Raw genomic sequence first — 26,894 nt, 5'->3', positions numbered from 1 at the left:
TGAGCAATATGTTGCTTTGATGCCTAGCTGTTTCCTGTCTCAGAGTTTTAAATAAATATTTAGGATTCAACAAATCTATCAAAGATAAAGCATTTTTATTTAGAATGGAAGTGTAATATAAGAAAAAAAAATAAGGGGAATGAAGGAATAAATCATTAGAAAAAAGGTTATTAGAAATACAGAGAGATAAAAGACTGAAGAAGCCAGTAATTGCCTTAAAGATCAAACTACAAAGCATTACTTTGGGTTTTACAAGGCCAGCTGGCAACAAAAGAGTGGTAATTTATGAGCTCAGCATAAAAGAATAACATAATTGCATTAAAAATTAATGCTAATGAGCACTAAAATGGGGAAGGTGGTTATTATGAAAGTTTGTATTCATCTTCTCTGGCTTGAATGATGGCTAGTGGCTTGATTAATGGCTTAATTTCTATCAATTAGCAGGCAAAAATCTCCTGCGAGACAAGGGTAAATTGAGCATTGAATTACATATCTTGCTCCTACATGTTGGGAGGAGAGAGCAACGAATCTCTGACATCAGCCACAGTGACAAACGCGCTGTGTGCTGTGCCCTGCAATGTCTGCATTAGCTCTCCTGACAGGCTGGTTGTTGTGTGCCTGTGGTTATGGGGTGTTTGGAGATGGCTGGCAGGCAGACAGGGCTTCTAATAGCCAGCGCATTGAAAACAAGCTGAACTTTGATCTATTGCAGGTTCAGTAAAGTCACTAAGGATCCCACAATTAAAATGGGCAGTTAACAGAAATATTGAAGCCTGGATTTTGCCCTTTCATTAATAAACACCGTTCTGTTCAGTCACCCCTATTCGCCTGCAATAAAGCATCACATACAGCCCTGGCTTGTTAGTTGAGCCTTATTTAAACCACCAGCCGGTCGCACCCAGCGCTCCTATTGACTGGATTTCTCAGCGTAATCGTTCAGTCTTAAACATGGTTACATTTTCAGGTCATGACCAGGTTCGACATGGATAGCTCACTAACGAGTTGTGTTTTAATGCACACAAGAAAGAGGCTTTCAAAGAAGCTGTCTGGCACTCCACTATTTTCTCTTTCAAATGTATGTCTCTTTTTCTTTTCAACCTAAACTGTAAAATTTGTAATTAGAAGAATGAAATACTTTTCAGATATTATTATTATTATGATGATGATGATGATGATGATGTTAGGTCAGTGCAAGAGGAATATTTTAAATTAATTGAAATATTATGATGACTGACTGGGGATTTGTTTATATATAGATAAATGGATAGCTGGATGGATGGATGATATACTGTCCAGATTGTTTGTTTGCTTGTTTTATTATTATTATTGTTGATATAAATATTACTTCAATTTGAATACATAATGCATGAAAAAATAGACTATGTAACTTTTTATTTTGCAGTTAAAACCATTATCCTGAGCCCTTGTTAAGTTTAGAAAGACGGTGTCTGTGTCCTGCTGCATTGCTTTTTGGCTGTATCTTATTAAAGGATGCCCTCTGCTGTTTATAGACATGATTTTTCCACTTTGAAGCTTTGTTGGAGCATGTTTTATATGATTTGTACTAGTAGCAGTTGTAGTAAAATGAAATATTTATTTACTAATCAATACACAAGGAAATCAATCATTTAAGGTTGTGTTTGGTTGGGGTGGTGGGGGGGTTGATTACATATTTATTTTAATCTAAGAAGTGGCAAGATGCAGTTAGGTTGCTTTTTTTTTTTTTGCAATCAGTTAGATCTTCGTATAGCAAATTGTCACAAGACTCAAAATTAGAAAGCATAAGTATTAGATAAATGAAGAGTAAAATTAGTATACTACCAAATACACAAAACTGCACAATTAGAAACCATTTAGGTTGGTGAAATGGACATCTGAAAATGAGGTTAGAATAATGACAACATGACAAACAAATAAAAGAGGTTTCCAGAATTAACAATGCTGTAAAAACAATGAAGACTTTAGGGCAGGATCGTGTTGAAACCATCGTCTCCTAGTGTGGACAGGAATGATTTAAATAATATAGTGACAATTTATTTAGCCAGTAAATTAATTTTTGAGATAATGTGTCTAGTTTAAATTTCAACTTTGACCTTTTTACCTAAAACCTTGCACGGAGCATTTGCCTTACAGAGTTAGTATTGATTTTCCTTCATCTGTAGCTATCTGGGTCTCTCAAAGTCCATTACTTTAGATTTTACTATGAAATACATATCCTTTCCACTGACATCTGACAAACAGCATATGGAAGTCATTTTATCTACCAATAATGTGTTTGTCAAAAAGTATGAGGCATTAATGGATTTTTTTTTTTTTCTTCTAAGTCCATTTTCGCCAGAGAGTTGTCATTGATATATCTCAATAGATTTTTTTAGAGATGTTTTTCCAGTAATTTCATGTTTCTTGTCATTATATGTCTTTCTGTGGTAGTTTCTGTGCAATATTAATAGAAGAGTGATTGAAAGAATCGGCGACCCAAGATAGAGTAAGTTCTAGGAAGCGAGTTAAACTCTGGCATGTGAAGGACAGGCTTCACTTACCTAAAGGATATTATGTGAACATTTTACTGTGAAGGCTATCCAAAATATCTTGGTAATAATTATTTTAAACATAACATTATTTCAGTTGAGCCCAAAACTGGCAAGTAAAACCTTCATGTCATCGACTCTGGAAAATTGTCAGAAGTGAAAATAACAATATTTTTTTTATAAAAATAAAATACAGATGCTTAAAAAAAACTGGCCATGTTTTATTTTTATTTTATTTGATTCAGACACATGCTCCCTTGAGAAAGATATGTACACCATATGGAAACGTTGGGCAGCTGTCTCTTTGAGCTAATATATATATATATATATATATATATATATATATATATAGAGCCCATCAATGCGGGCTCTACTATGTGGTAGATGACCACGGCTGGAGTTATGCTCCCCAAGCCATAGGCAGTAACAGTAATTGAGCCCTAACCCGAAACGATTATTTCTTTATTTTCTCTTTCACAAAACTTGAAAAAAACGTTGAACTTCTGATATTTTGCCAGGTAACATTCGCTAAGGAAAATAGTCCCTAACGTAATTAGAATATAAAAATAACACACATTTAGAGAAAACGTTCTTATTAAAATTGTTATTGCTAACATATTTATTTGTTTATTGGGGTCTTACTCGTTCTTATTATAATTTGTCTGGCTGGTTTTCAGGGAGAGTGTTGTTTGGATCCAGTTGATGACAAAACTGTGGACCAGTCATGTCTTTCCTGCTGTCCAGTAGCTGCGAATTGAGCCTACATTACAGTGTCCTGTCACAGACACAATTTCGCTTGTCCCTAGACCAGCGTCAGAAATTATGATTTATATATATATATTATATATTCTCCCTTGAGAAAGATATGTGTGTGTGTGTGTGTGTGTGTGTGTGTGTGTGTGTATGTGTATATATATATATATATATATATATATATATATATATATATATATATATATATATATATATATATATATATGTGTGTGTGTGTGTGTGTGTGTGTGTGTGTGTGTGTGTGTGTTTTAATTAAAGTTGCATCCAAACACACACACACTCAGTTAACGTTCACAAGGGCTAGCCGAGTTAAACTGGAATGAGTATTCATTTATTCATTAAACAACCTCTGTAAGAAAGTCTTTTCAGACAGTTGCTTGCAGGCAGTTAATAAATCAAATTAATTATGCTCATTAGCTGTAAATTAAATGTGGGGTCTCTGCATAGGATATTTTAGCATGGTGTGTGTATGCATTTGTAAAATTTTGTTTTATTTAAAATATGTGTAATTTATTTTTCTTTTTTTTTTTTTTTAACTGCAATTTGATGGCTTTTAAAAAGAGTCCCATTAAACTGTATGTGCTAACATGAGCGCAAATCAGTCAGCACTGCATCTTCATATTCTCTGATTACGTTCTGCTCCACACTACAAAATTACATAGAAAACGCAACCAAAAAATCTTCAGCAGAAGTAAACAGGGCCTGTGGTAATATAGCTAGGTCTGGTGAGATATAAGAAAATGCATTTTAAAACTTTGGTTACACTCCTATGGACTTTGTGTCTGTACTTTTTTTTTTTTTTTTTTTTCTTTTTTTAATGTTATTTGAATATAGATTAAAAGTCACTTAAGTATTTACACCAGTGTTGTACTGCTAGTCTAATACAGTTAAAGTTGAAGTTTAAAAGTTTTGGAAATGTTTGACACACAACAGATCAGACTTGTATATATGTTTTACTGCTAGAGTGTGCTCAGATTAATGGGTAAAGGAATGCAGATTGCGTGTAATACAAACTTATTTGAGTGGTGTAAATATGAAGTTGTTTTTTGTTTCATTAATAAACACCGTTCTGTTCAGTCACCCCTATTCGCCTGCAATAAAGCATCACATACATCCCCGGTTTGTTAGTTGAGCCTTATTTAAACCACCAGCCGGTCTCACCCAGCGCTCCTATTGACTGGATTTCTCAGCGTAATCGTTCAGTCTTAAACATGGTTACATTTTCAGGTCATGACCAGGTTCGACATGGATAGCTCACTAACGAGTTGTGTTTTAATGCACACAAGAAAGAAGCTTTCAAAGAAGCTATCTGGCACGCCACTATTTTCTCTTTCAAATGTATGTCTCTTTTTCTTTTTCTTTTCAACCTAAACTGTAAAATTTGTAATTAGAAGAATGAAACACTTTTCAGATATTATTATTATTATGATGATGATGATGTTAGGTCAGTGCAAGAGGAATATTTTAAATTAATTGAAATATTAAAATGACTGACTGGGGATTTGGTTATATATAGATAAATGGATGGATGGATGGATGGATGATATACTGTCCAGATTGTTTGTTTGCTTGTTTTATTATTATTGTTGATATAAATATTACTTCAATTTGAATACATATTGCATGAAAAAATAGACTATGTAACTTTTTATTTTGCAATTAAAACCATTATCCTGTTCTTTTGCATAGAAGAAGCATGTTGGTGTGATATTTTTAGGTATATCCGGTGATTTCTTATATGCGTTTCTTATGTGTCTGCATCCTATGGAACATTGATGCATTGAATCTTTAATGGGTATAACCAGGGATGGAAATAAAACTCCTGTTGTGTAGCAGTTTGATCCGTTCCAGATTTAACTACTACAATCTTGATTAGCTACAGTGTGTATAGGTAACAAGCTCAGGTGTGTCTTAGTAATAAACTCATATTAAAAGCAGAAATGGATCAAACTGCTCTGCAGTAGAAGTCTTGCTTCCACCCCTGGTATAACTAGCAGGGCAAAGTAACAGTCTGTATTTATTTTTTATTTGTTTCTCTCTTAGAACAAAGCACACTGGCAGAACAAGTGAAGAGAGTCAAAGATATTGAAGCCATAGAGAGCGACTCCTTTGTTGCACAGGTTTTCACATCAAGCAGAGATAATAAGAAGGTAAGAATTGTATTTATAGAACTAGAGGAAAAATAAATGATTCAGTCATTTTCTTCTGCACTTTTTCTTTGAAACTATTTTAAGAAAGCTGCTTGGATTCCATTTGCCAATAGTGATTAAAATGATTAGCAGGGCTCCTGAATTGATTTTCTCCTTGCCTTATACAGTAGTAATACAAAACCTAGTGGACAGAATAGGTAGACTGCTCCAGACTGAAACAGTTATTACATATGAATACACTATGTAACACAATTTTTGTTCCTGGGTAGTAAGTGTTATTTCCTAATTGCTTATGCCTCAAAAGTATAGAAAATGGCTATTATTCCCCACAAACTTTGCTTTTGAGACCAGGACAGTGATATTTTGAAATTTACCTATTTCCAATGAGAAAACGGTCTTTTCGTTCACATAGTCAGAAAAAAAAAACAACATATGAATCCAAATTAACATGTATTTATACTAAAGCAATACAAAAATGACTACAAAAGATTTAGAAGTGAGTAGTTTTTCGGGATTTACGATTATACTGTAAATCACTTTCACGAGTCAGCCCCCAAATGTAGTCTCCCATCATGTTCTCGTTATATTGTCCTTGGTAGCGGCGTTCAAAGTCCAGTGTATCCTGGTGGAAGCACTCGCCTTGCTCCTCTGAGTATGCTCCCATGTTCTCCTTGAATTTATCAAGATGAGCATCAAGGATATGGATTTAAGGGACATCCTACAGCCCATTGTGCCGTAGTTCTTCACCAGAGTCTCAACCAGCTCCGCATAGTTTTCGGCCTTGTGATTGCCCAGGAAGCCCCGAACCACTGCAACAAAGCTGTTCCAAGCCGCTTTCTCCTTACTAGTGAGCGTCTTGGGGAATTCATTGCACTCCAGGGTCTTCATTATCTGTGGTCCGACAAAGACACCAGCTTTGACCTTTGCCTCAGACAGCTTAGGGAAGAAGTCTTGAAGGTACTTGAAGGCTGCCGACTCCTTATCTAGAGCTCTGACAAATTGTTTCATAAGGCCCAATTTGATGTGCAGTGGTGGCATCAGCACCTTCCAGGGGTCCACCAGTGGCTCCCACTTGACGTTGTTCCTCCCCACAGAGAACTCGGTCCGCTGTGGCCAGTCCCGCCTGTGGTAGTGCGCCTTGGTGTCCCTGCTGTCCCAAAGGCAAAGATAGCAGGGAAACTTGGTAAAACCGCCTTGGAGACCCATCAGGAATGCCACCATTGCAGCATCTTGATGCCATCTCAGAAAAATGCAGATATGTATCCACTTAGGCAGCTGGAACTAAACTGAACTGGTGGGCTTAAGGCCCCTGTATTTATACTACTATTTATATTACTGGAAAGTTCTAGAAGTTACTCCAAGTTTACTCAGCACTGAATCTATCTGGAATATTCTGGAAAATAGGTAAATTTCAAAAGATCACTGTCCTGGTCACAAAAGCAAAGTTTGTGGGGAATAATAGCCATTTTTGCATTGAGGCATAAGCAATTAGGAAATAACACTTACTACTCAGGAACCAAAAAAAAACAAAAACTGTTACACGGTGATATTTCTTTAGAACATTTTAGAACCCTGTTATACCAGGTGTTTTCACTTTCAGAAGATGCTGGACAAATTGTATGAAACCAATAGATTTATTTTTTCCCAACCTTTTTATTTTTTATTTTTTTAACCTCCATGCTGGTACATTGTCTAATTGTCAGGAATGAATCTGTTGCTTTAGGCGCAGTACTGTGATGCAATTTAATTAGAAATTAATGCTGGGAAATAAAACAAAAGTACATGTTACTTTCTTGATCTATCTCAAGGTACTTGTCCCATGGCTGGTTTTAATGTATTTTTTCTATTGTTCATTTCTATAGTCAACCGAATCTACAGAAAGCGGGCAGGACCTAGCATCCACAGTGTTGTCTGCCTATGATGATGAACAGGATCTCCCCAGTATCCCTACAGCTATCCAGTACCAGGAGAACGACTCGCTGGCCCACCCCAGTGTGAGTTCATCAGATTTACTGGATTTACCTCTGGGAACTGAGAGCATTGAAAATTAAAATAACACAATTTAAGGCAGCTAAATATTTCTCTATTACTCTGTGACGCTTCAGGTCTAGTCCTTGTAATGACTGTATCGATGAGCCTAACAGTTGGTGCTTCCAAATTAATCTAGCACTTTATAACGTATTTTACAACATTGTAAGCACTTGAATTAATGACATACGTTTTAAAAGCACCAATGCACAGTAACTTGAATTGCATCTGAAAATGTAAATCTAATAATATTAAGATTTCCAATGCTGTTTCTCAAATAAAATTAAGCCAGATTCGGTATTGCTACTATCTAAAATATAAGGAATTTTGCCTCTTCTCTAGAAGATTAAAAAATTAAATAAGACATAGACAGATAACTTATCATTCTCAATTAATTAAAAATTGGAACTAAGCAGAGTGGACATTTTAATATTGCGACACAGAAGCCTGAAAGTGTGCAAAACGATTCATCTTACACATGCACAGAATTTCGTTACCTGTGACTAATGTACATTAGACAGACAGTGTGATGTATGTTAGCAATATTTTAAGGGAGGGGGAAGAAGGATGAATAATAATTTAATAAATAAAAAATATATTGTTTTGCAATCAGTGCCAATATTTTAATATTTTTTTTTTATTTTAAAGATTTCCAAGGATAACTATTAATTACACTTGGGTATTAATCAATAATCCCAATTAATATTCAGACTTACTAAACATTGACATAGAACCCACGAGAGAGAGAGAGCGAGAGAGAGAAGCGATAGATAGTGTGTGTATTTATATGAGTACTGTGATAAAAATGCACCATATAGGATATCCGTATAGATTTTTTCTTTTTTTAATTGTGTTATAAATTATTTTATAAACAGCTATTAATGTATAATTATAGCACAAGCATGATGTATGGTCCTATATTCCCCATAAAGACATCTCAGTCTGCATATTGTAGTTGCTTTTTTTGCTTTAAAATAATAATCATAATTAGTAGAAATATATATATATATAATTTATGGAGTATTGTCTATCATCATATTAAGTAAGGTGTAATCAACGAGACATACCATGTTCTTATTTTATTTTTTACTTTAATGGGAAGTGGTTGTACCCAAGGCGACCGTGCATACTTCCTTGAAGCAATACCCATGGCGTAATTTTCAGCTCTTGACCATACCAGCGAGCGTGTGGAATTCCCCTAACTCCTCCCTACTCTGTAGTGTTCTGTGTACCCACACTGTCTTCACTGTCTCTTACTCCTTCTGTTGAACTAATACAACAGTATTGATTAATGTTCCTCATCACTGTCCCTCCTCTTGCTGGAAATAAAAGTGGGAGTGTACTAAAAAGTTAATTGGCATTTGCTGTACAGTGTATCGCAGCCCTTTTTCGTTCTGCTGTGATCGCACCATAAACGATTTATGGTTATCATTCCAGGTGTGACTGGGGCTTAATAATGTATTTACAGTAGTTCTTGATTTTTCAATCATTTGAATTCACTCTAGTGACCTTCAGAACATGCATCATTTTATAAGCAACTCTCACATTTTATCAGCTTCTGCACATCTGACTTCCATGTACTAAAATCTAGAATTCACATATAGTATGAATTTCATATTTTGTAGTCTAAAGTGCTGAGACTAATGTTCTGAATGTGTGTTATTATACTGTGCGCTGCACATTCTAGTGGGAAGACAGTAATCGTGTGTGTGCTTCACCAGATTTCACGGTGCTGTTACCTTGTTTGCATTTTCTTGTTTCAGTTATTTATTGACAAGGCAGAAGCAGAGGAGAAGTGGCTCCACAGATTAATCACTCTTCGCCAGGAGAGGCTGATGGGAAGCCCTGTGCCGTGAACAGCTGCATATCAATGCTTAAAACAGGATGCAATGATTTGATCATGAGAAATGTTTTTTCACATTTGCTTGTTATTGCTCGGATGAATTTTGGTATCTTAAATGTGAACTGAAAAAAAATAAATAAAAAAAAAAATTTAAAAAATTAATAAAATTTTCATTTTTAGAAAGGTTTTTTTTTTTTTTTTTTTTTTAACATATGAATGGATATATTGTGTCTTTTTAATGCATGTGTCCATCTTCTGTTTTGTTGGTCTGCAATATGGAATGTATTTATACACTTTATTATATAAAGAAGAGACAGCAAATTGTGGCCCTGATCCAATGCACAGATTTAACCTGTGGAAGTTCAAAATAATTGAAAACAGGTGATGAACTGCCAGAGACCAAAAAATAAATCTGACATTTTGTAAGCAGGCAAAATAACAGAATCATTATGAGGTACACATTTCTGGTGTTGTGTTTTTTTTTTTTTTAACTTGTTAAAGTAGTTATTATTTGTAGTATTATATTATCAACGCATGCTTCAGTTGAAGGATGTTTGTGTATTCACAATGTTTGTGTATTCACAACTTGTAAATGATTACCCTGCTATAAACGTTCATATCTGGTTGAAGCAGCTGTATGATTATTATTATAGGGGTCATCCAGGGTGAATGGGTTTGGAAAGAGCAGGGTGAATGCAGCTCACTGATTTGTAAGCAAACAAAACGTCACCAGACCGGGGGTCACTTAAGGCTTTGAAAAACATATCTGCTTTCCAAAAATACTGTCTTGGTAGGGGTGAAAACATCTGCAAGTGTGGAGAAACCTATTTATCCTGTCATTGGAAGACTGGATTGCATTTGCTATCTGGAGCCCCAGGGTCAGATGTCTGATCCAGATGCAGAAAGCAAAGTTTGAAGTAAAGTGCTGCTCACCCACAGTAAGTAGAGCTGAAACACCAACGGAAAGACAGAATGGAGGCTGTGTTTCTTATTGATGATGGCATACAGAAAACTAAGCTAGATACTGGGATTAGCTGTGGTTAGTTTTTTTTTTTTTTTTACAGTTACTAGACCACTACTCATTTCTTTGGCTGGTGTATGAAGATTAAGTTTTATTATTAACTATTTAATTTGCAACAGGAAAAGAAAAAAAACATCCTTTTGCTTGCCTGCTAACCTTTTTCTCTGCATTCATTTTTGTGTAGAACATGTCTGGAATGTGTTTCTCATCTCTTCTATAAAGACATTTAATACAGCTCTGCTATAATTACCTGCTTCTATTTTATATTCTCCATGGACCCACCCTTGCCTTTTCTGTCTACACTTCAGCATGTTCCAAACATCCTAGAAAGTGCATCTTTTTATAGCCCTGTACATATAAATAGAGCCTGCAGGGGCTTTTGTACAGCAGGGTTTATAGAATTCAGCACAACTGAGTCCTGCAAAATCATACTGGTAGATTTCATATAAATCTTAAACAATCAGTGTTTTTCGTAGGTGTATTAATATATTGGTTGGTGTAAGAAGCAATTCATCAGCATATGTTATTATTTAATGATCTCATGTAAATGGATTTGACTTCAAAGCCTAGTAATGACTAACAGCTGTTTGGGGCATGGCTTACATGCAGGTAAACTCATAAATAAACCCTGTTGATCTCCAGCAAAAAAATTAATTAAAAAAAAAAAAAATGAATAAAAATTGCTGTATTAATGTATTGAACAAACATTTGACAAACGCAGCCCCTGAAAGTACAATGTCTTTGAGGCTGAACTTCTGCTAAAATGTAGGATTCTGTCAAGTGACAGTCGTTTTTCAAAGTTTCACAACGTGATATCTGGATTCATAACAATGAAATGCCAGGGTGTGGGATACACAGCAGCCGACACTGAAAGCAAGTGTGTAAATGCCTGTTAACAAAACTCAAAAAGAGAAAGATCGTTGTGTTAACCACATTTAACCACCCTTATATAATGTATAACGTTATTGCTAGCTGGGCCATCTCAAATATGTGGAGAACACAATCATTCTAGTGCTCCAGAACTTTTGAAGCATACCATGTGCTGCTTCTTGTAACAGGTACGTTGCCATGGCACCAGCTTTAAAATCAAAACATTGCCCCTCCAGCATATCCCCGCATGCTTGCTACCCAACTGGTAAATTCTCTGGAAGACTGACTTATGGCAGAGGTAGAAACAGGTCACGTGCTCTTGTCCAGAGGGCAGCAGTGTTCCTCAAATGTTGCGAGGCTCTTGTGGTGCCAGCCCAGCGACAAGGACGCAGGAACATTTTGGACACCCAAAAGGAGAGCTCAGAAGTTAGGACGTTTGTGTTAGCCTGAGGCTGTGGTTTTGAGTTTTATTATCTTTGGCTTTCGCCTATAAAACTTGGAAATGTTTAGCAGGTTTCATAGGGAATTTGATGAAGATCCGTTCTTTGCGTAAGTAAATGTATGCACTTATCTCGGAATTCCCTTATTCATTCTTACTTTTTACAAATGGCAAGAAGCGCTTTCAAATTTAAGTCCAAATTACGCTTCCCTTGCTTTAGTTTAGCTGTCCATATATTTTTTGCTGCATCGCACAATCATAGAATAGGAGAAATGAAGTTGTGTTTGCTTTTTGCAGGTTATTCTTGTTCGCCTGCTTGCTGAGTTCCTGTCCTAATTTGGCAGTGGGTGTGAGGTGTGATGTTGGTGCGAGTGTAGTAGTGTTGTGTACCGTTAAACTAAAGCGGCTCTTTTGCAAATGGGGATGCTTCGTATATAAACATTGCCTGCATTCTTAATTGTTATTATTTTATTCTGTCAAACACAAATGTTTTATACAGCGAATAGGATTGATAATCGATGATCACTAGATACTTTTATTTTGTTTGTGTGTGTGTAGATATATATATATATTATATATATATATATATATATATATATATATATATATATATATATATATATATATATCGCGGCGGCTTGGACACAATATGGTACCTTAGTTTGAGCTGCAAAAAATTGTCGGTTTTTTTTTGTAAATGTTTTCGTTTATAAATTTTTTCGTGTTAAAAAATACTTTTTCTTAATGTATACTTTTTTCTGAAATAAATAATATTACATATCATATATATTTAACACACACACACACACACACACACACTGCACTAGGATATATATACACACACACACACCTTTGTTTGTATTTAAAAAAAAATAAATAACGGTATTGATTCCGAAATTTGAAAATTACAGTTGGAACCGTTATCATTACACGTCAAAACAACAACAGAACATGACACGTTATGCATTCATGTTAAAAAATGTGACTGACAAACATCATAAGTGCTTGATGCTAGCTTTTAAGTAGCCTACAGTGGAGATCATTATTATGGGATGGAAATAGGACTCATAGCAGTTCACCTGTTCTAGGTTTTACTGTGAGCTTCATTAACCACAGTGTATAGGTAACAAGCTGAGGTGCGTCTTGCTAAACTCATAGTAAAACCAGGAGTGGACCAAACTGCTATGCTATGATGTCCTGATTTTAAACCAACAAGCATGACCATGCTGACCAAAACAGAAACGATATAGTAAGCAAACTGCAGATATAATTACACTGTTGAAAAACAGTTGCCTAGTGACAGAACAGTACACTTTCAGAAACTATATTTAACTATTTTGTTATTCACTATACAGCAAGACTTTTATATTCAGGTGAATTTTCTAACCTTGAATTACAATGTATTTGTTAAAACTATCCTCTATAACAAATAAATACATGCCAACATTGGTAAGTTATATCCCTATCCTCAGACTACTATGTTTGATTTTTTTTAAAACTACCCCATGTTAAATTCTGCAAGCAAATGTCAAGTAGAGTTTCTCGTCTATGACTAATGTAGCTGTGCTTGAGCTTGAATTAAGGGAGGCCATGTGTTCTTTTTTTTAATGAAAAATAAAAGTACAAAGAAAAAATTATATACTGCACTAGGATTCTCATCCTTTTTTTTATGAGTTAGTACATTTGTTTGCCTGTAATTTTAGTTCTATAGATGTCAATTCTACCAGGCTATCACATGTTGGTGTAAAATACCCCACCCACTTTAAAATACTCCACCCTACTCATGTTGTGCCAATGACTGCAACATGAAGAACATGGCAGTGTATTTATTAATTTCATTTTTAGTGGAGGTCCTTTCCAGGCACACCATCATGTGATGAGGAGCTTCTCCGACCCTTTTGGAAGAGATCCTTTTCGGAGTATCGCGGATGGAAGAGATCATCGTGGGTCCTCCGATTCCAACATGGCACCGAGAGAGGAGTGCAGGGTATGGGCAGCTACAGCCAGTCTTTTCATTTTCCATGGAACATGGAAATATTAATCAGGAATGATGGAATATTTATCTTTAATGTGCCATACCCCCCCCCCCCCAGTAACTTCATAATTGTCATGAGAGATTGATCAAGGCACAGTGTGAAAGGAAAAATGACTGCAGTTTTTTAAAATACAGATAAGATTGAAACTATTGCTAAACCTGTTACACTTTTGTAGACCACAGTTGCAATGCCTCTTTGAGCAGAACATTACATTAAGCCTGTGGCTTTTTTTTCACATTCTCCTCCTTCACAAACTGGTGTCATAAGCTGAGGAACTGCTGTTGTGTAGAGTCAGAGTACAATCTTACAACCTGCATGATAACATGGATCCTTCCTTGGACAGGAGAGGCTGAAGATGCCACAGGATTTTTGTATGTTTGTAATTGTTTGGTGGCTACCTCTAGTCAAGCACAAAGTGTTTCTCATACAAGCAATTCAGATCTGTCATACAAAGAGTGCAAAACATACACTCAACTTGATTACAGGTAAGCACTGAACACTAATAATAATAACATTAGTTAGAAAAATAAAAAATAACAAAAAGCTGAATTCTTTGTCATTTACATTCAGCGGACTTATAAGTGTAGTTGCTGAAACTAGCTTCCAATCAGGACGTGACTTAAATTTGTGATCATCATACAGCCAACATACTGAAAGGCAAAAATGACCTGTGATTCATATTCCTTATATTCCCTGTCCTGACCAAGGCAGCCGAGAGGTAAAGTTACTGTCAGTTCATTGCATGAGAGTCCAGGAACACAGAGGCGCATCTCAAGGCTGATTTTTCATATCCTGGCCCGTCAATCAAAAACTAGGATTAAAATCCATTCTGAACACAAGCCTTGAGGCAGATTTGCTTAAAGAAAAGGCAGACTGCATCATGACACACCAGATGTCTTTTGACTAGATTGTATCATGACACGCCACGTTTCTTTTGACTAGATTGTATCATGACACGCCACGTTTCTTTTGACAAGTCTTTCAGTATTCCATTTACAAGAAGTCGAGGCTTCCCATGCCAAGTCGTTTAAAATGAAACAGAACTGTCATCATCTTTTTAGCTGAACTGGTAGACTTAACTTGCAAGATCCAGCTCCCCATTACTGCAGTTGGAAAATCAGTGTTTGTTTTACATTGAACCCGGTGTAAGCTAAGTTAGTTGCCTAACATCTGCACTTTCTGTCGGCATAAAAATAGTGTTATGTGATCCTGGGTAGCTGTGGGTCGTAGAAAAAAGAAAACCGAACATGGTGTATAATTGACATGCTCTGTAACTCAATAGCACAAAGATATGAGACTTAATGAACACAAAAGGCTGTCATCCAGGGGTCACAGAAGGTTACAGCTGAACATGCAACCCCTAGTCTTGCAAGATGACAACGTTATCTTTAACTGGGTGTATTTATAGCAGTGGAGGGCTGCATTGTTCTGCAGTATACCCTAACATTTCAACATTGACAGGTTTTGCAGTATTACACATTGCAAACGAGTTAACTTATAAAAGTTTTTGTTTTCTTTAATACTCGATTTTAATTTGGTAGTTGTAAGCATGCTTATTGTGAAAAAACGGTTTCTAGTCTAGTATTCCCAGGGATCATGATACTGTACCTTGCATCCAGCTTTCAGATCTTGTTTTGTCAAGAATTAATTTTATCATGAGTATCCTAAAATTAGCCTCACACAAATGTTCCACCAATGCTTCTGCTTTTGGCAATGTTACCTTTCTGAAATGAAGTTATGATAGCTGGCACTTAGCTGTCAGATTACCAGGTTTGAATGCAGTTTGTAATGACTGGCCAGTGTGCTGTGAGCATTTACAGTGTTTGTCTTCAGTTAGAATACACATGTTATACACATTTTCAGGAAGAAATCAGGTATTGTTTGCACTGAGCAGAAAAGCAAGGCTTTGTATCTGAAAATGAATTAAAACTCTATGTAAACCTTGTTAAAGGGGCTCATTGTTGAGTGGCCAGAGGACACCCTACAGTGGGAGTCTTATGATGACCAGCTGACTGTGCTTTGAAAAGCACAGAACTGCTAAACATAGTTTTTGCATTCTCTTTTAACTATCAAGTGTTAAACCGACTCCTCTCTTCGGGTTATATTTATCCACGGTAATTGCTTTCATCAAATGCCAGCTTGTACATAGAGCGATGACCTTTTTTTTTCACAGAAGCAAGCTGAGAGCTTTGTGTCAACATGCAATATAAAAAAACCTGGCAGGTCTCAAGTGTCTAGCAATAAAACACCCAAAATTGAATGTACACCACATCGCTTCCTTGAGCTGTAAAAGACTTGACAGTTTTACTGTTATTATTTTACCAGTCGGTTCATTTTTCAATTAATTTACAATCAAGCTTTGTGCATGCCTGCATATTTATTTTGTTTTATGGAGAAAATTAAGTATGTGACTTCAAGGTGGAAGTTTTTATTTTATTTTTTTTTCTACAAAACAAAAGTTTGTCAAGGTTCAAGTTGGTGTATATTCATAATGCCAAGTTTTTAATCGCTGCCCTGTTGGCTGTGAGTATTTTACGTAGTGTTTATCTTCAGCGTCACAGCTGGCTGCTTCTAGAATTACTTATGGTGTGATATATTGTGAAATGATCAATTGTGTTTTTCCCACTTTATCAATATATAGGTAATTAAACATGGCATTTGACCATAAATATAATATTGACAGTTTTTAATTGACCCATTTTAAGCCAATTAGAGTACAATTGCATAAGTAATTGTCTTTGTGAATATGCCCTTCTCAATAGGCTCCAGATGGAAGGAGCCCTTTCAGCATGGTGGATAGCGTGATTGCAAACATGAGGAACACGATGAGAGACATGCACAGAAACTTTGTAAGTATCCCAAGAAACCCAAGAAAGGATACAAGCAAACACAGCCGTCTAGACTGGGAATAGCTCTAGATTCTAATTTGACATTATTATGTTGAAGCTAGAATTACTCGTTCATAGTCCTGTTTAGCATAGATAGGGATATGAGCCGGGTGCAGGGACTGGTCCTATCGAAGTGTCCCTTAATAAACTTTGAAATCTGGTATCCAGTGTTAAAATTAACCCCTATGCATATGCATTTAAGGATTTGAATTTAGATTGTTTAATATTATGAAGTACTGAGAAGTAGCTCTAAGGACAGCAATAAAGGGGGATGCACAGTTCTGAAAGATGACTTAAACATTATTATACTTCAAAAGGCAAGTGTCCACCAGCAAAACTGATATGTGATATTTTTATCCAAAATGTTTTAAACCTTAAATTATGGGCCAGCACTGTGGGAGTATTTTTAATGGGGAAAGGTCATTGATCAGTAACGCATATTCTGAATATTTATTATTAAAAAGCATATCAAAGCTAAGATGCATTTCAAAATGTGCAAACCACCTTTTAAGCTTTGTGGGTTTACAAAAGCAAACAAACAAAACAAAATATATGTATTTCAAAAAGAGTGTTTGTTTCTGTGTATGCCAGGATAACCTTTCTCTGGACTCCAACACACACTCGTTCTCCTCGTCTTCAGTGATGACGTACTCAAAGGTTGGGGACGAACATGCAAAGGTTTTCCAGGCTTCAAGTCAAACTCGTAGAGTTCCTGGAGGGGTAAGTGACAAACCCATTGTAGTGAAATGATTTTAAATAGGAGCACCATTATACTTGGAGCAAATGCAAAGGTGAACAATGTTACCCAATCAGTAATGTAATCACTAGTTAAAAATAGGCGCAGTAGAAAGATAATGGTCTTTTATTGTTTGTATTTACATTGTATTGTGCAGTAACCCATTGGTAAATTATCAAGGTGTTTCTATTAATAATTCCCAGCAGAGTGTTAAGTGGTAGCTTAGCATTCAAAAACCTATCAGTTTAAAATCCTAACAGTTACTTGTCCTCTCACACAAAGAACAGGAAAGTAGTGTGTTTTGTTCTCTTCACATTATTTTATTGTTAAGATTGAAAGGTTACAAAAATATGTCAGTGGGGGGGGAAAAATATCTCTTTATATCTCAGATATTAAGATTGAGTTATGCTGTTGTGATAGATCGTTAACACTCTATTTACAGAGGTGCTAGGAATATGTTTTTTATTCTTATTGACTGGCAGCACACAGCTAAAAATATCACCTGGCATTGTTCTGCTCAGCAGAAGTTATAGCCAAGAAATACACATTAGTCACAGTTTAAATGCTTCTAATTTATCATGTCCTTTCGTGGTTTTAAATGGTTACTCTTCTAAATGTGTTACTGTTGTAATGATGGATTTGAAATGGATTTTAATAAAGCGGGGAGTGTGTTTGACATGTACCCATTGCAAGTACTTAAGATACATTTGATTTTACTGAACTAAGAAGTCATGGATAACAAGTTGAGCTCAGATGAGATATTGGTGTCTCTCCCACATAATTTTTTTTTTTCTCAGCGAAACAACCAAACGTATATTTGCACAGCATTTTAGGTGATGCTTTTTGTCTTTGAAATAATCTAAAAAAAAATGTTTCTGACCTCTCCATGTTAGGTGTATTGCTGATGATTGTATCTGAACCAGGTGGATTAATATGGATTTGAAATCTGCCACTGTTTATCTTAGTGAGACCATGGATTACAAAGAGATTGTCAATGATTGTTTGACCACTTTGTTTGAGTATTGAAAATAGGTCAGTGAAAGATGTTGTGCGGCCCATCCCAGATTAAACAAAACTAATCCCAATGTCATTTCTGTCTAAAGATCAAAGAGACTAGACGGTCACTGAAAGATTCTGAGAGTGGGGTAGAGAAGATGGCTATCGGGCATCATATCCATGACCGTGCACATGTCATCGCACAGTCTCAAAACTGGAAGACTGGAGATCAGGAGAGGAATGAAGAATTTCTCAACTTGGATGAAAGTATGCTTTAAATTTTTCTACCCCCCCCCCCCCCCCCCCCCCCCCCCCCCCCCCCCCCGATTTTTCGTGGCACCTGTGGACACCCTGTGGAAGTTGACACTTTTCAATCACTAGCCTATAGATAGACACTCGTGATTTGGTGTGCTTGACCAAATCACAAATCAGTTGATGAACAACTAACCGCAGTGGCGATGGTAACTCTTGACCCGTGAGAGGAAACCAATTGAGATTACAATTACAAAGCAATTTCACCCCCAGTTGTAATGTATACTTTCTTCCGAAACAGCTGAAGCCCAGTCATTTGATGAAGAGTGGCAGAGCGGAGTTTCAAAATTCAAGCCATCTGTGCCCCTGCCCCACTTGGAGGGACCTAAACATAGAACTGTGCACCGCGCAGCGATAGCCAAACCTGATGATGCAGCAAGAAGGTAACCCTAACAATGACATGCAAATCCAATACATGTAATAATGAATCAGTCATGGTGCGTGCAGTATGTTACATTGGGTAAAGAAATATGGCACATCCTGTAAGTCTATACTGGTAGATTTACAGTAAAATGTTGACTGGTCTATGAAAGCAGGGTATTCGCTTTCTTTTTTCATTTAGTTTAGAGGGGCAATCGGCAACCAATTCCTAATTGAAAATGGGACAGGTAATAATCAAAAATAAGCCATCCATTGAGAACACTTTATATTCTTAAACAAGAAACAAAACCACGTAGACTCTTCACACAAGCCTCCAAATGCAACTGAAACCTGGACGTGCTAGCAGGTAAATAGGTAGCTCTCGTTTACCAGGCTGATTTTTTTTTTTATCATGTTTTTTTGCGACCTGTAAAAATGTTAACGGTTGAACAAACCCTTAGATCTGATGCTGCTTGAATCTTTACATAGATTTGTTATTTCTTTACCGTTACAGAGAGAAGCATCTCCCGAAGGCTCCTGAAGAAGTGAAAAAAATACATTTGAAAGAACTGAGTGTGAACGGATCGGGATTGAAAAACAACCATGAATAAAATACTAAAATCAGGCAACATGTTCTGGTGCTTCATCGTTTATCCAAGACCAATCATACTTGGTTTTAAGTGTTGGTTTGCATTGTATAGAGATCAATCTTATAGTTTACTGACTGTTGAAATGTTCTTTTTTCTACCTTCAAATCAACAGCTAGAACGATCATTTTGTTATTTTGATATCGATTCATAAGGTAATGCACTTTACAAAATATATACAGCATGATACCTGTGCTGTTTGTTTAAGATTGATCTTCCTAGATACAAAATATCTCAATTTGTTCTCATATGGATCAGTTCAATAGATGATAATGTGTAAGATTGTAATCTTTGATTTAATTTTCAATAATATATCATTACTGCATATTACTGTGTTTTCTTTAACTGGTGTATGGCTGATTCCAGTTATAAATGTGTTCACTTTAGTAAGTTACATGAACACTATCAAGAGTGAGCATGCTTGATATTACTTTCGTCGTACCGATAGCTGCTTTGATGCATTTTTACAGTCTTACTGAAACTTGCATTCTGTATGATCCAAATTGCAAAAGGAAATGAGATATTCTTTGAGATAGTACTTTGACATAGGAAATATCTTTGTACACATTCTTCTACTGAATATGCCCCACAAAGTATGGTTACAGTACTTCCCCCTTTTAAAAAAAAAGCCTCAGTAGGTTTTTTTTTTTTTTTTTTTTTATATTACTTGTTCATTTTCATACTTTGTTCTTAATCAGACTGTGTTCTGTGACTTTTTTTTATTTTTTACAATTAATACTGTTGATAAATAACTACAATAGCTGTTACCAGGTTGTTGTTTGATACAGAAAGAGTAGAACTGTTCACATTTGATGTTGTAAACTATCATCAGGTTCCAAAAGAACTGACTTAATGCAACAACAGGATGTTACTCGTGTAACATCCTGTTGAAAACCCTCGTGACCTTGCAGGTTTTCCTTCTACCCATTTACACAAGTAAACAAATCCTCTAGCATTGCCAAAATACTACAGTAACCCAATGCAGTAAGTACTAAAAGGTGTTCAGACAATCTGTACTATATAACAGAATTGTTAATTACACATGTCATTGTTTTACGTAATTCCTAGAACTGGGTAACAGAAAGTACCAAAAATATATAGTTTTCATCACATGTGTTTCTGTGAAGCTGTGCCACTGAAATAACATGTTTCTACACAGATTTCCATACTCAGTTTCTTTCATGCTCTATTTTGTTTTCAGTGTGTGGGTTCATTGTCAGTAAATGAAGATGCTGCTGATGGTATCGCACTCCACTGAAAGGACTGATTTTAACGGCACCAATTTGAACAAATAAACATGTGATCTTTAATAACGCTGTCCATTCTGAAAACTCAATGCTTTTATTTATTTATGTATCTCTTTATTTGTTTCGGTGTGCATTAAGTGACAATGGGCCTCATCACACTTTCTGCATTACACCCTCTTTATTCTTTTTTTTTTTCTGTAATTTACGTTTATTTTCATATTATTTAAATTTAAATTTCAACTCAAAAGGAAAAGTATAAAATGTAAACCAACGGCACTTGGTATTTCTTTTTTTTAGTGTTGTGGGAATATAATCATGAAACACCATCGTTAAGTTTACCAAGTTTTATCATGCAGATGCTCTCAGGGAAAGCCGAGTTCCTATCTTTCACCAGCAGGTGGCACCAAAATTACCGCATGTGCTGTTGCACAATTTAGTTGAAGTAGGTTTTGATTTCTAGTGAGGACGTTATCTTAAACTTTAACACCTTTTAAAGTTTAAACTAACGTTCTCACTACAAATCAGATGCTACTCAGATTAAGTGTCAAATCCCACTTCACCTGCGTTTAAAAAGTTTAAATGAAGCCCACATTTTTGTTATGAAAACTGCTATTTCAGACCCATCTTGTGCCAGTACGGGTCATGGTTTGCTTTTTTTGTTTTTTAATTCCATTAAAAAAAAAAAAAAAAGATCTCAGAATCCTAATTTAATGTTCATTTTGAGTAAAAAGATTTGTAAATTTGGCACATAGCTCATAAAGTTCATATATATTATAATATATATATAGATATATATATCTATATATCTATATTATATATCTTATATATATATATATTATATATATATACTTACATAGTTGAATTGCAATTAACGTCACATTTGGAAACACACTTTGTCCAATGATATATTCAATATATTATTAGTCCTCGAAATGATTAGTTGTATTTATGTATTTATTTTTAATAGGTACGTGTTAATACAGCAGCATTCAATATGTTATCCTCCGCTTGGAAGAGGGCGGTATGGTATTGGTTCGCTAGCCCTCTTTCCCAGCGATTTCTATCTGTCCCTTCAAAGGAAGCGTGTGCTGTCTTTACTGTCGTGCCTTTCATAATCCGGATGTGGTGTCGTGCAAGGAACCGGCGTGACATTCACTCTGACATCTAGCGGGGAGTTGGGTCTGGAAGAATTGGGATTTTGTTTTCATTTTTACACACGTTTACAGATTTAACAAAAAAAAAAAAAGATTGCTAAAATGCATGTGCTGAGAGCGGCACTGCTTCTGGGCCGACGGCACCTGAAAAGCACTTGCCCTTTAACTGTAAGAAAGGTAAACCGATTTAAATGATGAAGTTTAGTAATGGCCCCTTAAATTCTGTAGCTTTTCCCTGTCGGTTATATAACTTATTGTTTTATGGCTCTGTCGGTTTTCTAGTAGCTCATATGTTCTAGTTAATGTGTTGGTTTTACCTCTACAATTAATCGGAGATTAACTAGGCTATGCTGTATGTTCTGTAATATTAGATTGCTGCATTCGCTCCAAGTTCCTCAGTGAAACAGTGATATAGTCTTCTCTTGAAATCGCTCGATCTACCGCTAAATTCCGGCTAAGACTGTTCCAAAATTGCTTAACCGTGCACCCGAGGTATCTGCAGTACACATAGGACCATCAACTCTTATTGGGTGAAAGGCAAAATCAATACGTTCCACTCAACAGAAAGCCTTTCGCTTTATCGAAATACCGAAAACCTGCAGCTTCGGGTTCAGTGAGCTTTTAATGAAAGCGTCGTGTGTTGTTTTCTAGAACACCTGTTAAGAAGAAAACCGTAGGACACGAGCATGCATTCATTATACAAGGCATAGGCCTATACCACTGTCATTATATAAGCACAAAATACCTGAAGTGTGCTGTGCTTTGTCTTTCCTGTGTATCATTTGAACTGCATGTATCCTGTGTTGTAGTTGGTTAATTAATACCATTTTTCAAATGGCCCTTACTTTTTATGCCACTAGGTGTCGTTTACAGTTTACAAGTGGTAGTGTCTTTCTACAGATGAGACAGGATTTCAGGATTATATATATATATATACACATACAGGTTTTGAGATTTTCTACAATAGAAAACAATACAATTATTCAGAGCTGTACCAGGAATTCAATTGCTTTTGAATATAAAATAAACTGTTTTTTTAATGTTGATTTATTATTATTATTATTATTATTATTATTATTATTATTATTATTATTATCTTTCCTTCCAGTTGTTGATAAACAGCTGCAGAGATTGTTCTTCTGGCATCATACCCAATGAGTTAATCAGGAATATCGGCATCTCTGCTCACATCGACTCTGGGAAAACCACTCTCACAGAGCGGGTTCTCTACTACACTGGCAGAATAGCACAAATGCATGAGGTAGTGTTGCTGTTCTTGTTTAATTGTAATGTACACCTTGCGTGTCCTTTTGACTATCTACATGCTTCAGCATGTTCATTGAAGAATGGTGGTTGAGGTGGTGTTATTTATTACTTAATAATTTATTATTCAGCATTGTTTCAATTCAGTGAAGCTCTTTTGTGATCCTCTGTGTGTATCTCTCCATCATGCCCAGGTGAAGGGAAAAGATGGAGTTGGAGCCATAATGGATTCAATGGAACTTGAACGACAACGAGGAATCACAATCCAGTCTGCTGCTACTTACACCATGTGGAAAGGAACCAACATTAACATCATTGATACACCAGGTACAGCAATATACTGGATTACTGCTACTATCACATGTAGAGAAAGGGAGTAGGTTTAAATACTGTAGTACTACACAACGATGTACTACAATTGTCCTTACAACGAGTAAATCAAACACAAAAAAATGTGTTGTACTTACAATTCATTCTAAAGAACACAATTTAAAAATAAGAAATTGTTCAACGTTGTCTGCTTTTTACAATGTCGCACCTCCCACTGTAAATCCATCTCAGTTCTGCTTGCTGCTTCGTAGTATGTCTCGTGCAGTAGTCAGTGTGTTACAAAAGCTGCATGAAATATGCACATAAATCATGCAAGTGCGCTCTGTAGCCCTGGCAACTAGTAATAAAGTTGTCACCAAGCGGCGTGCAGTTGCTAATATCAGAATTCTATTTACATACATTAAAGTCTATGGGACCGGATTGGACATTTTTGGTAGCCGGATTATATATTAGACACAAGTGTTTTTGTTTATTTTTCCAGAGCCCTGGAATGCTTGCATGAAGAGCGCCATATGACAATTGGAGTTAAATTGTTTTACCAAACTACTAAATCACAATGTAGTTGTTTGTAATGTAATTATTCACCTTAGTGCATTTCAGATTATACTGTATATTTTATTATCAGTTTCATTTTAACAGTATCCTTTACCGATGTTTTTCTGTAATGGTTATATTTTCCTTATTTGTAAATACTGTTATAGTATTATACTTTTAGTACTTTGCTCCATAAATGACTAACTTTCTATACAAACACTGACAGCTCTCGTTGTGTTGCATTCACTCGAGTATATCATTGAAATGGTGCCACAGAGAATGAATTACCGTATGCTAAGAGGTTCAAAACAGAGGAGTGCTATTAAAGCATGTTAAAAAATGTTTCTCCAAAGAAACAAATGCATTAATCGCTGAAGTTAACTGCGATTAATTGGCAGCCCTTATATATACAGTATTTTGCCCAAGGCTTCACATTCAGGCAGTGACTAAACTGAGATGTAATCCTGACTATTTAATCCAATAATTTTGGATTAAATTCACTTTTACTTCACTTTACACTTTACTGAGTAATGTACTCTGTAAAGCTCGTTCATGCTTTACTGGGTAATGATGTCCCATCTTTGTGGAATGTGTGCTGCAGGTCACGTTGATTTCACTATTGAGGTGGAGAGGTCTCTGAGAGTGCTGGATGGAGCCGTGCTGGTGCTGTGTGCGGTCGGAGGAGTGCAGTGTCAGACCATGACAGTGAACCGACAGATGAAGCGCTACAATGTCCCCTGCTTGACGTTTATTAATAAGCTGGACAGACTGGGAGCTAATCCGACCAGAGCTTTGCAGCAGATGAGGTAACTATTGTACGCACATCAATCCAGTGCTTGCTATATTCTTCCAATGCCAGTTAAAAGTTGTTAATGTGTTTAGGGTTCTTGATGGTTTGATTTTATATATATATATATATATATATATATATATATATATATATATGGATATGTGGCTGTTTCTGCTTTTAGGAGAGGATAGTGTTCTTTGAAACTAGTTTATTATTGGCTTCTGAGCCTTGAAATGCAGAAATTCTACCACAGGAGGGCAGTCTTGCACATTTATAGCGTAAACATAGTCTTTGTTTTGCTTTCACAGTGAGGTTCAGTACTATACACACTGAAAAAGATTTATAGTAAATACTCAGCTGTCGGTGCTGTAACCATTAGAAAAGGTTGTTTCATTTTTACCATTTTTGTTTTGTTTGTCACACAGAACCAAACTGAACCACAATGCTGCCTTTCTCCAAATACCCATTGGTCTCGAGGGGAATTTAAAAGGAATTATAGATCTCATTGAAGAACGAACCATGTACTTTGAAGGGCCATTTGGGTAAGCAAATATCTTAACTAGATACATGTTGTGCTCCCCTGCTTTTCACATAGTATAATTACTCCTAAACAATGTAATATACGTTGCATGGAGTGCAGGATGCGTCCCACAGCCTGGAGATCGTTGGTTCGAGGCCAGGCTATTCTACTGCCGACCGTGGACGGGAGTTCTCAGGGGGCAGCACACAGTTGACCCAGCGCCATCCAGGTTGGGAGGGCTTCATCGGCCAGGGTGTCCTAGGTTCACCGCGCACCAGCTACCCCTGTAGAATGGCCCGGGCGTCTATGGGCTTGCCTGTAAGTTGCCCTGAGCTGTGTGGTCCTCTGACGCTGTAGCTCTGAGGTGGTTGCATGGCAGGCCTGCAGAGTGAAAAGAAGTGGACGGCTGACGGCACACGTTTCGGAGGACGCGTGTCTCTGTCTTAGTCTCTCCTGAGTCAGCGCGGGGGTGGCAGCGAGTTGGGTTGAAATAAAAAATAATTGGGCTTTCCAACTTGGGGAGAAAATGAAAAAAAGATATTGGTGATTCTAAATTAAAAAAGAAAAGTTATATACCAGGAGTAGTTGCATGTGCTCATAAAGAAAGGGGAAGTTTAAGCTGTTAAACAATCTACTTGATATTACATTGGATCCTCTACCATATTCTTGATTTTTTCTGTTTCAAGCAACACAAACTGCAATACATGGTCATGTAACCAAGAACATTTTCACTGGGGAGTCCAACCAGACATCTCAAGAAAGCAATCTTCATATTACATGGAGGCATTTAACCACTGATCCCCTTCTGTCTCCCACAGTCAGAACATTAGATATGATGAAATCCCAGCCGAGTTCAGATCCGAAGCCACGGACAGGCGTCGGGAGCTGGTGGAGTGTGTCGCCAATGCAGACGAGCAGCTGGGAGAAATGTTTCTGGAGGAAAAGGTCCCCACAGTTGCAGACTTGAAGGTGACCATTTAAGTTGTTAGTTTTTCGTTTTCAAGTTTAAAATGTTTTTTTTTTTCTTTTGCATATCACACGAGGAGAGGTGGTTAGAAATGTAGAAATGCTTCATTGACAATGTCTATTTTTATTTATCATTTTTCCTCTCCAGGCTGCAATCAGGAGAGCTACTGTGCAGCGCTGCTTCACGCCTGTGCTCATAGGAAGTGCTTTGAAAAACAAAGGAGTTCAACCCCTGCTGGATGCTGCCTTGGATTACCTGCCCAACCCAGCAGAAGTACAGAACTTTGCAATTGAAAACCAGGGGTAAGCTCTCTTACTATATGTTTCGATCCAGTTTGTTATCCGGCCTGTCTAACTTCCTGTGTCGCTTCCCTCTTCCAGACACTGATTTTAACAATCGTTTACGAGAATCTGGAATATGTAACCAGGTTCGCTGCTAAGTGTACGCCCATGGCAACACTT

The 26,894-nt window shown here is 36.5% G+C and overlaps 3 protein-coding genes across 4 annotated transcripts in view; all 3 read left to right on the top strand.

Moving 5' to 3' along the window:
• The window catches only part of rsrc1 (arginine/serine-rich coiled-coil 1), a 97,771-nt gene extending 88,286 nt beyond the window's left edge, over nucleotides 1-9,485 (top strand). The window contains exons 8-10 of the mRNA XM_041270335.1: nucleotides 5,346-5,452; nucleotides 7,315-7,446; nucleotides 9,244-9,485. Coding sequence (XP_041126269.1) covers nucleotides 5,346-5,452; nucleotides 7,315-7,446; nucleotides 9,244-9,336 — 332 coding nt within the window. The 3' untranslated portion in view covers nucleotides 9,337-9,485. The remainder of the gene's footprint in view (nucleotides 1-5,345; nucleotides 5,453-7,314; nucleotides 7,447-9,243) is intronic.
• Nucleotides 9,486-11,564: 2,079 nt separating this feature from the next.
• On the top strand, nucleotides 11,565-20,938 carry LOC121326340 (myeloid leukemia factor 1-like). The gene is made up of 7 exons (XM_041269566.1): nucleotides 11,565-11,763; nucleotides 13,499-13,640; nucleotides 16,452-16,538; nucleotides 17,169-17,297; nucleotides 18,417-18,576; nucleotides 18,863-19,004; nucleotides 19,496-20,938. The coding sequence occupies exons 1-7, from the start codon at nucleotides 11,717-11,719 to the stop codon at nucleotides 19,590-19,592; spliced, it is 804 nt and encodes a 267-aa protein (XP_041125500.1). The 5' UTR covers nucleotides 11,565-11,716; the 3' UTR covers nucleotides 19,593-20,938.
• Nucleotides 20,939-21,989: 1,051 nt separating this feature from the next.
• LOC121326674 (elongation factor G, mitochondrial-like) overlaps nucleotides 21,990-26,894 on the top strand; it is a 14,127-nt gene continuing 9,222 nt past the window's right edge. The window contains exons 1-7 of one of the 2 annotated variants that reach the window (XM_041270032.1): nucleotides 21,990-22,197; nucleotides 23,138-23,290; nucleotides 23,487-23,619; nucleotides 24,758-24,962; nucleotides 25,372-25,488; nucleotides 26,285-26,435; nucleotides 26,581-26,735. In XM_041270032.1, the coding sequence (XP_041125966.1) occupies nucleotides 22,132-22,197; nucleotides 23,138-23,290; nucleotides 23,487-23,619; nucleotides 24,758-24,962; nucleotides 25,372-25,488; nucleotides 26,285-26,435; nucleotides 26,581-26,735 (980 nt within the window). In that variant the 5' untranslated portion in view covers nucleotides 21,990-22,131. Of the gene's footprint in view, nucleotides 22,207-23,137; nucleotides 23,291-23,486; nucleotides 23,620-24,757; nucleotides 24,963-25,371; nucleotides 25,489-26,284; nucleotides 26,436-26,580; nucleotides 26,736-26,894 lie in introns of both variants that reach the window. The other variant, XM_041270031.1, reaches the window with a different exon arrangement.

This window comes from Polyodon spathula, chromosome 14 (genome assembly GCF_017654505.1).
Source record: "Polyodon spathula isolate WHYD16114869_AA chromosome 14, ASM1765450v1, whole genome shotgun sequence".
Classification (NCBI taxonomy): Eukaryota; Metazoa; Chordata; class Actinopteri; order Acipenseriformes; family Polyodontidae; genus Polyodon; species Polyodon spathula.
Note: the sequence above shows the minus strand (reverse complement) of the source record. Positions and strands in the feature narration are given on the sequence as shown.